Source organism: Sceloporus undulatus, chromosome 2, assembly GCF_019175285.1.
Source record: "Sceloporus undulatus isolate JIND9_A2432 ecotype Alabama chromosome 2, SceUnd_v1.1, whole genome shotgun sequence".
Classification (NCBI taxonomy): Eukaryota; Metazoa; Chordata; class Lepidosauria; order Squamata; family Phrynosomatidae; genus Sceloporus; species Sceloporus undulatus.
The window spans coordinates 19,561,338-19,572,808 of NC_056523.1; the positions used below are offsets into that span (position 1 = coordinate 19,561,338).

General features: G+C 42.7%; 1 protein-coding gene across 1 annotated transcript; it reads right to left on the minus strand.

The window, feature by feature from the left end:
• Positions 1 to 980: 980 nt before the first annotated feature.
• On the minus strand, positions 981 to 7,404 carry LOC121920290 (cuticle collagen 2-like). The gene is made up of 2 exons (XM_042447420.1): positions 7,320 to 7,404; positions 981 to 2,401 (listed from the first exon to the last, which is right to left on the minus strand). Exons 1-2 carry the CDS (start codon positions 7,402 to 7,404, stop codon positions 1,560 to 1,562), a joined length of 927 nt encoding a protein of 308 aa, XP_042303354.1. The 3' UTR covers positions 981 to 1,559.
• Positions 7,405 to 11,471: the final 4,067 nt, after the last annotated feature.

Here is an 11,471-nt window from a genome sequence, read left to right on the forward strand (position 1 = left end):
AATATGCAGATCAGATGCCCAGATATGAGGCACTTGAATATGGCAACCCTAGGTGGGCTGGGTGAACTGGTTCTTTAAAAGTCACAATGAACCAGCAGTTGTCTAACTTTTGAACAAAGAACTCAGAAAACCTGAACATCAGCAAGCTCATTTTAAATGTTATACCTTTTGCCTACTAGACTACAGACAGGGAACCAAAAGCAATCCACATCTTGGATTGCAACTTCCATCATCTCACACAGGCTGCTGGGAGATGTAGTCCAATGGCATCAGGAAGGCCACATATTCCCTACCCCCATCCCTGTTCCAAGATCATATTGCCCAAACTACAGAAGGATTAAACCTGTGAGGCCATCAGTGCACAAGGTGGTTTCCCAAAGAATATAGCTGGAAGGAAGACGTTCATGACAGTTGTGGGCAAGGCTGCCAAGCAGAAGAAGTGCAGAAGCATATTTTGGGGGGTAGGGATTGAGGGAAGGCAGGTACAAGAGATTGAGAGGGTGCTGAAGAAATGCTGTAACAGCTAGATGGGTAGAGAAGAGAAAATGAAATAGGTGGTGTAGATCTAAGTTTTTCAATACAACAAATTTCTTGAAAGGGACACTAGGATATAGTTAAAATGCAAATTTTAAACTTCAGTGTCACGTCTCAAAGAAATCTGGGAACTATAGTTTTATAACATTGCAGGGTATTTTCATGAGGCAGGGTTAGTTTGTCCTTCATGAACGAACATTTCCAGATGTGAACTTTGGCTATTTTTTTAGTAGCACTAGATCCAACTTGGAGCAGGGGGCGGGGGGCGGGGGGGGGGTTAAAGTAGACTGAAAGGTTTGATTTCCTAAATTTTGAAAAAATACTGTTCACGGTTGCACCCTTCCCAGGGTAGTTAAATTACCAGGTTTTCACAGCTTGGAAAAAATAGCCTTTTACAGAACAGCTGAGCATATATAACCTTAGTCCAGTGTGGCCATGCTGGTTGGTTGATACTGGAAGTAATAATCCAACAAGTTACTGTTTGCTTCTAGCTTCTGTCTCAGTTATAGCATTAAGCCCTTTAACTGCCCTGTTTCTGTCCTGAGGAATCCTGAGAGTTGCCGTTTAGGAAGGAATAATTAAGATTCTCAGCCAGAGAGCTCCTGTAAGTGTCTTCCTCAGCTGCCAGTCCCAGCATTTAGTCATGGCAGTTAAAGTGGAATCATAGCACTATAATTGTGTAGTGTACCTGGACCCATAGTTCCTTCCCAAACAATGAAACCAAACATAAGTGGGAACGTCCCCTATCTGCCTTAAGGGCTCAGAGTCAAAATCAGGAACAGACAGCCCAGCCCAGCTACACTACGAACCCCATCATTCTCAGCTGGCATGGCGAATATTCAAGAATTATGGGAGTTGTCACCTGTGGCCTAAATCCATTTGCTGCTCCATGGATGCAATGAGATTTATATAAGTGCTGATACATCATCCGACAACTGATTCCAGTGGGTCTACTCTAGGTAGCAATTGGATTTAGGCCCCCAACATCTGGTTGTCCACCCTGATTTAGAGCACACTCTCTCCTCTTAACAGTTTGGATCACAAGGGGGCCCACGATCCACACCCTCTCTGCCACGCTGCCCACCACCAGGTTGCAAGCTTTCAGGGATGGGTCCATAGCTGCCATCATACCTGCCCCTTGGCCCTGAGTCCATGGATCCACCACCACCACCACCATAGGCTGAAGGGTACCGTTGACCAGAGTTGTATGAACCTGCTCCACCACCATAGGGAACCTCATATGGTGCATTGGGATTGCCTTTTCGTATTGGGATGTAGCCGCCACCCCACTCCTTGGGAGATGGGATATAGGGTATGCCAGGGGCCTTCCATTCTGGGCGTGGGTGACCCTGGGGGTAATTATACCGGATGCCGGAGGCTGGGCCTTCATAAGAGACACCTCCATATTGCTCAGAGACACCCCCATATTGAACAGAACTCCCTGGCCTCGCTTCCCTCACAGGACCTGGACCATACTGGGAAGGTCCGCTCCCATATGGGCCAGGTTGTCTTGGCCCACTGTACTGACCAGGCCTTCCCCCAAATACAGCCCCCTCTGGTCTGCCAGCCTGTCCTGGTCTGTTTGGCTTCCCAGTCTGGAATGGTCTGTCCCCTTGTGAAGGGGGCCGAGATGTAGGAGAACCACTGCCTCCAGTGCTGCCTCCTTCTCCTCCTCCATACGCCCCAGATGTTGCAGGACTGCCCCCCACAATACGACTGTCTCCCCCATCGGGAGCATCTCTTCCTTGCCCAGGCAGTGAGACATCAGGTTGGAGGAGCCCACTAGGCAAGGAACACCTTTGCACACCAGGAGGCAATGGCTGCAGGTCTTGCCCGAGCACAACGTCAATACATCGGGAGTCTGAGCCTGGAAAAAGGAAGACAGAGAGACCAATTTCAGAGAACTACAAATGACAGGTGCATTTTTGGGATGTCCTGGCTGCATCCCTCACAACAGATTTTATGGAATCCACACCCTCTAACATTTCACAGATTAAAAATGGGGCACAATTTTTACCATAAAGAGGTCTTTTATTAAGGCAAGCTCAAATAGTTTGAAGCACAGCAGGGATAGCTTATAACCATACATACTAGAGGAAATCAGTTTCCCATTTATTGGTAATGCAGCTAAACTCAGAGGGAAGCAGGCTGGCCAAGGGGGATAATAGACGAATTCAAACTATTTACAAATCAAAAAGTCCTAGCTATTCAACCGTGGAGCCTTGGCTCCATTAAATTCTTGGGTATTTTCCAAGATTTCAAAGATGAAATCTGGGACCTGTGGGCCAAACAATGTCAGAGTGTGGTCAAGATAGCAAAAATTATTAATGAAGAAAAATACGCAAGGTAGGAGAGGCTGTCGCAGTTTGCTTATGCCCCAGTCTGTTGGGAAGGGCAAGCTTCTGCCCACTTCTCTCCTCTCCTGTCCTTGTGAATCAAATGAGTACAAACTGCTTTTGCATTTTGCACTCAATTTGTATCAACTGATGTAAGCTGAGAACAAAGGAGAGAAATGAGAGCAGGACAGAGAAATTGGGACATTTTTAAAGAAGCTGGAAAATGGGATGACAGAGGATTGATCAGAACTATCCCTGCTGAACTGGGACAGCAGTAGGATATGGGAAGAATATATTTTACTGAGATTTCGAGAGGAGCCTGGAAGACCAACGCAGGAGGAAACATCCATCTATCTATCTAGCTATCCATCTGCCTTTTCAGCAGCTTGGGATCCAGGGCAGCAAGTAATGTTTTTAAAGCACAATACAAATTTTAAAACTCTTAATTTTAAAAAATCTTTTTAAAAAACAAGTAAACACAGCATTAGAAGACATTTAAAACATAATAAAATAAAAACACTACACCTCTTATTAAAAGCCTGGGATGGTAGTGAATCAAAAGAAAGCCTTTCCCTGCAGATTTTAGAGCACAGACCTGCTCATTTAGAGAGATACAGTTTTCCATTACTCCAAAGAGAAAGATGAGCATAAATTATAGACCATGCTTGATGATATTTATAGATACCGTACTTATTTTTATACTAATTGTCCAGACCATGTTAGATTAGCTGGAGTCAATCAGAAGCAGTGCACAAGCAAGTTCAAACCACCTTGTGATCTGTTCTGCCTCCTGGCACAGCCCTTCTCTGGAACAGACAGCCTGCCCTCATACTGTTAAACTAGGAATGTTCAAGACTTAGATATTGTTTTCTGTTTTACATGATGCAGTGGTCCCTTGATATCTACTGACGTTTGGTTCCAGGATCCCCTATAGATACCAAAATCTGTGGATGCTCAAATCCTATTAAATACAATGGTGCGTAAAATTGTGTGTAAAATCAAACTTTGCTTTTTTGAATTTATATTATTGGAAATGTTTTCAAATTGTGGGTGGTTGAATCCGTGGATAAAGAATCCATGGATATGGAGGGCTGATTGTATATCATATCAGGGTCTACAGGTCCCAGCATTCCTTGTATATGGGCTGGAGAAAGGGACACATGATGGGAAGGACAAAGAGAAGCACCAAAAGACATAAGAGCAAGTGCTGCTGCTTCTTTCAAGGCCTCTGTGTTACTGTCTAATTCACTCACATTCCTAAGATAGAGCCATGTTAGTCTGTAGAATAAGTATGTAGAGAGATCTTGTAGCACCTTTGAGACTAACTAAAAAGAAAGAAGTTGGCAGCATGAGTTTTCATAGACTTCAGTCTGCTTCCTCAGATGCATTTGTCCAAAGTTCATGCTGCCAACTTCTTTCTTTTTAGTTAGTCTCAAAGGTGCTACAAGATCTCTCTTCACTGTCCTAAGTTCACTGCCACTTAGGACAATGTTCTATGGGCATTAGAGCATAGATACAAATCAACCAATAGCGTTCATTTTATATTCCATTCTGTGCTAAAATATGTGACACTAGATCTTGGGGAAACTGGAAGAAACTTCTAAATGTCTGTTTCAGAAGTATCAGACAGATCTAAGAATTTCCCTTATGAAATTTTGCACCTCAAAAAAAAAAACAAAAAACCAGTTTCAGCTCTATTTTTGGAAAAGAATCACCCACTCTCCAAGATTTCAGGAAATTTTCCTTCCTAGCCTTCCTTGGAGATGAAGAGGAATGAACATGCATGGCATTTGCTCACCACTGAGCTATAGCTGTCCAAGACTGACCATGCCTCCAGTGCTGAGTGGAGTAAAATGATGATGAGGAAGGACCTGTAGATACTTTTGAAACAAGAAACCGGTGATGAGAAGTAGTAGTAGCTACAGCAGCACCAGACTGAACTTAAAGGGCTTCCAAGCTGCCATGTATGTCACAATCCTTAATAACCTCCTTTGTTCTTCCTGCTTCTGGCACACCCAAAAGTGATACCTGATACTGCCTCTCATTCCCAAACTCTGAGTGTGTTTGGAGCAAGACCTAGGAATTCAGACTCTGTGAGACAAAATGTTTTTTCCCCAGATAGCAAAGAATAAAAGAAAGAAAGCTTCCACCAGCAGGCCCTGGCTCATTCTTCTGATGGGACATTTGCCTCTGGCAATGTCCAGGCAAGGCGTGTCAGTTCGCACATGTCCAGATGGGTAGCAGAAACTGTAGCAAAGGCAAATGAGAGAGAAGATAAGATGGAAGAAACTCTCCCTACTGGAAACCTGCCACTCTCTGCACAAGCAATCAAGTTTCTAATCCTCCCCCCACACCCCATCTACATCATTGCTTCTACTTCTCTTTCTTTCTCATCTAGAGCACAAACTGAGTATTGTTTGTTGGTTATTATATCATTTGGGCTGATCTGCACTACAGAAATAATCCGTCTGATATGCATCTGGGGAAGTACACTTTACAAAAGCTCATGCTACCAACTTCTTTCTTTCAGTTAGTCTGAAAGGTGCTACAAGATCTCTGTACATCTCAGAAATAATCCAGTTTGACACCACCTTAATTAGTTTGTTGTGACACCAGAGCAATTTGATAGAGAAGATTAAATAGCTCACAAAACTACAAATCCCAGGATGCCATACCATTGATCCATGGCAGTTAAAGCACTGTCCACCTGGATTATTTCTGCACTGCATATGCAGCCTTGGGAAGGAAGTTAGATCTATTGTAGAAGCAAGCAACATTGGATTCCATTATCTTTCACTCCCACACTAACCTCCCTTTGCCATTCTGTTGCACATGTTCAGCTCAAAGGATGCTCCAGGTGTTTTAGTCTACAACTGCTATTGTCAACACTCAGTTTGCTGAGATTGAGAGAATTGTAGTTCAAACCATCTGGAGAGCCAAAGGCTGCTTCTGCACTGCAAAAATAATGCAGCTGGACACCAATTTAATTGCCATAGTGCAATTCTTTGGAATTCTGGGATTTGTAGTTTTGTAAGACATTTCTCCTTCTCTGTCAGATAGCACAAGTGCCTCACAAAACTACAAATCCCAGGATTCCACAGTACTAAGCCATGGCAGTTAAAGTTTTGACAAACTGCATTGTTTCTGCAGTTCAGATGCAGCCAAAGTCTACCTCCCTGGTTAAAACAGCTCCATGACTTTCTGTCACGTATCCAGGTTCAATTAGTAGCCAGTGCGGTGCAGTGGTTTAAGTGTTGGACTCTGTAACACTAGAAATTTGATGACTGAAGGAAAATTTAATTGGGGGCAGAATTCACTCACCTTGAATGTATCTTCTTCACACCCAGCCAATGCACCTCTACTCCACCTTCAATTCATATGACAGCCTTCTATCACTCCATTTTTAATTTAGTGCACCCCAAACATCATAATAGACTTGTTGGATCAGAAATTACTATTGGGAAATCAACAGTTGCACGTTTCTTGCTATTTATTTATTCAATTTGCTTTCATTTTTCAAGCTGAAGACAAAAGAGGAAACTGGGAGGAGGAGAGAGAAACTGAGGCATTGTAGAAACAACAGGAAAAGTGGGATGGCAGAGGATTCATCAGAGGATTGTTCCTGCCAAATTGGGACAGTTGGATGGTATGGAAGGAGGCTGACTTTCCTTTCCTAGTAGGCTCAGACAAAAGCCAACTGCTGCAGCTTTTTGTACCTTGTATTTTATTCATCTTTAATAATTTTTGTCATCTTTTGTACACTCTGAAGTTGCTTGGTCACAAATGTCCCGATTTTGATCTGTGAAATGTTGGAAGGTATGCAAATGGTACTGGCATCAGAGAAGGAAAAGTTTCATGAAGGGCAATGGAATCACATAGATCAGGGTTGGGAATCATGACCCCCTTCAGATGTTGTTGAACTGCATGTCCCACCAGTCCTAGAAAGCACTGCTAATGGTGAAGCATTCTGGGAGCTATAGTCCAACATCATAAGGGCTGTACTATTCCCATTGATAACTCATACTGTGGAGCCATTCACTATTTATGATGTCATATATAGCAGTAGTTAACAATCAGTGGTACCATCACAGCCACTAAGAGTGTTTCTAGAAGTCAAACTTCTGCTTTTGATATTGTATTGTATTTATTGTAGAAATTAGTTAAGTGGTATAATCATTACATTTTAAATTTAAGCACCTTGAAGGCCTTTCTCTGAGCCAAAAGATGGGCCAAAATGGTTTTATAAATAACAGAAGTCAGAAAAGGTACTTTTCAGACTAAAATTCAAAGATCACCTGGCAATCCCTTGAAATTCTGGCAACTCTAGTCCAAAATATACTTTTTAAACTAGTCCAACAAGCAACTTTCCCAAGCTCTGCTAACTTTTCCAAATTTAGAAAATCCATCAAGGTCTGGCCTCTCCTCCACACCTCTCCCCATGCAACATACCTTGCAAATGGAGGCACAGAACCAAAAGGAGGACCACTGGAGTTGCTCCAAGGAAGGGCCATCGGCCACGGCAACCAGAGTTCATCCTGGAGGCCTCTGAGGAGCAGCTGTTCCACCCTCCTCCACTACTCTGCCTTGGGATGAAGGAAGGATGTGGCTCCCTCCTCCATGCTCTGGGGTTTATATCACCTGGACCCAACCCTACCCTGATCATAAGGCAGGAGCATCCCAAGGCAGGACTGGGATGCTGCATTCCATGCATGTTGTCATTGCAGGACGGCACACCTATTAGCCGAGCCATTAACCTTGTGGTGGAAGTGAGGTGATTTAAGGTGGTTCTCTGGTGCTTTGGTTGAGAAGCAGGGAAAGCAATGATTTAAGGAGTGAGTTCAAGATGGTTTACAGCAGGGGTAGGAAACTGTAAAAAGGCAGGGGCTATTTTTCATCCCTTCGTGGGCCATACCTGCACATTAGAAGTAACACAATATCACTTCTGGTTTCTATTTTCACCTGGTTTCTGAACCATGGTTTTTCTAGGATGTTTGGTAGGAGAGGGGATAACTACTGTGCCGGTGCATGGTTTTCAAGTTTATGGGCAGTGTTTTAGGCAGATTGTTGTTGTGTACTTTCAAGTCATTTCCAGCTTATGGTGACCCTATTATGAAGTTTTCTTGGCAAGATTTGTTCAGAGGAGGTTTTGCCATTGCCATTCTCTGAGGCTGAGAATGTGTGACTTGCCTAAGGTCACCTGGTGGGTTTCCATGGCCGAGCCAGGATTCGAACCATGGTCTTCCAGTGCCCCAGACCAACACCCAAACCATTACACCACACTGAAGTCTAAGCAAGCCTAAGAGGCCTTTATAAAAAGGACTTCTTTATCAGAGGCATTGTTAACTGAAGTACCATACATACTCAACTATAAGTCAAGCTCATGTTTAAGTCAAGGACAGGTTTATGACCAAAATTATGGATTTTGATATGACCCGTGAATAAGTTGAGGGGAAAACCTAGGGGCGTGTAATAAAGGATGTAAAAGACGAAGCAAAGGAAAACGATGCCAAAGAACTTACAAAATTCCGGCAGGCATAACTGTTTGTGCTCACACTGAAGTCTGGATGGATGAAAAATTAGAGATGGGGAAGTCAGTGCTTCCAGGACAGATTACATTCTTGCTTTGGCTCCTTTTTTTTTTTTTTTTAAATAGAGTTAAAGTACAGTACTTACATTGACTCATGGCTAAGTCGACTCAGGTTTTCTTGGTCAATTTTTTAACCTGTTTCTAGACTTATACATGAGTATAAACAGCATGCTTCAGATAATTCTAAGTACCACATGGCAGGGAACAGACATCTTTTTAAAAGGTTATGTTTCTCTCTCCCGTGGTGGTTGTTTTGTAAATAAATCATCAGCAACACAGCTCACTAATGTCAGATGAAATAATAATAGGTATAAGTCTTTTCTGTTTCTCAGGTGTTTATACAGGCTCGCTAGATACTCATCAGCATTGCCGTTACAAATTGTGCCAGTGCTACAAGAGCAGCAAGGAATACCCTTGGCATGGAGTTGACCATTGCCACATCTTTCTTTGTTAAGCAAGAATCCATCCAGTGTTCCACCTGTAGGAACCTGGCAGTCGTAGCAGGGAGCTAGTCTCTATTTCATAACATCAGTAGGACAGCGAAAGTATTTAAATACAGTATGGAAAAATAGGAGGCGGGGTGTCAGGATTTACTTCTGCTTCCCAGGATAAGATTGCATTGACGGGATGAGAATTGTAAAGTCATACCCTGTAACATTTCACAGATGAAAACTGGGATACATGTGGCAGTTACATTTAAAAGTGAATGATTATACCAATTAATAAATACAATGTCAAAAGCAGGTTTGATTTCCAGAAATATTTTTAGTGGCTATGATGTCATACACTGATCGTAAACAATGCTTTATACGACATCAGAAATGGCTAATGGAATATGTCATCAACTGAAATCCAATATTGGACTACAATTTCCAGGATCCATCACCATTGGCAATGCTGCCTAGAACTGGTACAGTATGAATGCAACAACATCTGAAGGGCTGATCATTCCCAGCTCTGGTCTATACAGTGGTGCCTCGGGTTACGAAATTAATTCGTTCCGCGGCTAATTTCGTAACCCGAAAAACCTTCGTAACCCGAATTGCCATAGGCGCTAATGGGGAAAAAAGCCGCGGCTCTGCCGCGGCTCCATTTAAACAGCGCCGGCGTTTTTTCGTAACCCGAAAAAACGTTCGTAACCCGAAACAATAAATCCCTATGGGATTTTTTCGTATCCCGAAAAATTCGTAACCTGGGTATTTCGTATCCCGAGGTACCACTGTATAAGTACTTTGTCCTTTGTGATGTCTTCTCATCTTTGATGGTGTCACTATTTGCATACCTTCCCAATATTTCATAGATCAAAATCAGGACATGTGTGGCTAGGTAACTTCAGAGTGTGGTCAAGATGGCAAGAGTTATTAACAAGGAAGTAAACACAAGCTAGGAGAGCATGCAGGATTTTTCCCTGGTCTACAGGGAAGGGCAGGATTCTGCCCCTTTCTCTCCCCATTTCTGGATTAAGAGCAAACCACTGTTGCACCTTGAACTCAATTTGCAGCATGAGGAGTGAGCTGAGGACCAATGGGAAAGGTGAAAGGAGAAGATAGAAACTGGGAGATTATAAAAGGAGCAGAAAAGTGGGATGAGAGAGGATTCAGCAGGACAATCCTTGCCAAACTGAAACAGTTGGAACAGACATCTGATTTCTATCCATCCCCTCTTTGGGGGAAAACACTGAAGTGGATTTTCAAGAGCCTTGGAATGACTGAAACTATTCAGGAGGGAGGCCTGAAATGGTTACAGAAATACATGGGCAGATGTTTCAGGCTGTTCTGGTGTCAGTCTCTCCATTCCAGGCTTGGGGCAAAGAAACCTGCTTGCCACCCAGCAGAGTTTCCACACTAGCATGGCACCCACACACATAATTTCTTGTAAGTATGGGGGAATGAGAAAAGGAAATAAGATATGCAACAGCAGTGTGCAACTTGTTACCCTCATTGGTCTGCAACTTCCATGATTCCTCATCATTGCCTATGTTGGCTTGGCCTGGTGGGAACTGAAGTCCAACAACATTTGAAGGGCCACAAGTTGTCTACCCCAATGTACAGCATCCAGAGCACACAACCTAAACACATGTCTAAGAGCAGCATGACAAAAAAGGAATATGGAGAGGGTGAGTAAAGTAACTTGTATGCCACATCACAGTGTTGACTCATGTTCAACTTGTGGTCTGCTAGGACTCCAAGATCCCTTTCACATGTAGACTTGTTAAGACAGGGGTCCCCCATACTATATATGTGTTTCATTTTTTTCTGCCTCTGTTGAAATTCATTTTGTTAGTTTTGGCCTAGTTTGGTAATCTAGTAAAGTCATCATTCACACACACATACACGTCCTGCCCTCCATAATCTATTTACTATTAATATTCAGACATCTTGTTCTGGCAAATGAACCATAAAATATGATTTAATATACCTTGAGTTGAAAGCTTTATATGAGATCAGCTAGTATCACATCATATAATAGCTTTCGAACAAGGAGGAGCAATACCTCTCTCTTCCAAAGGTTTTAGGTGATGTGCTCCTTCTAGTGAATAATCTTAACTCAAAAAGTTTATTCAGAAGGGTTCCCTAAATAATTTATCCTGCATGTTGCATGATTTTCCAGTGGATTATCTCGTGTGAGTAGACTCTGAAATAATTCCCTGAAATATCTACTTTATGGAACTCAAACTTTGTTGCTGTTATGTACCTTCAAGTTGTTTCTGACTTAGCACAGGGTTTTCTCAGGCTAAGAGTATGTGACTTGCCCAGGGTCACCCGGAGGGTTTCTATGGCCAAGCGAGAATTCAAACCTTGTTCTCCAGAGTCGTAGTCCATTGCTCAAACCACTACACTATGCTGACTCTACAGAGTCTAACTGGAACTATTTTATTTTACTTCTGAATTTGCAGTATTTTTGGATTAGTGGTCCCTTGGGACTTTATCACATGTGAGGAATTTCTTTTAATTTTGAATGAAAAGAAAGTGGGGCCAGGACGCATTCATGTGAATTCGTTAGTTCAGCGAATT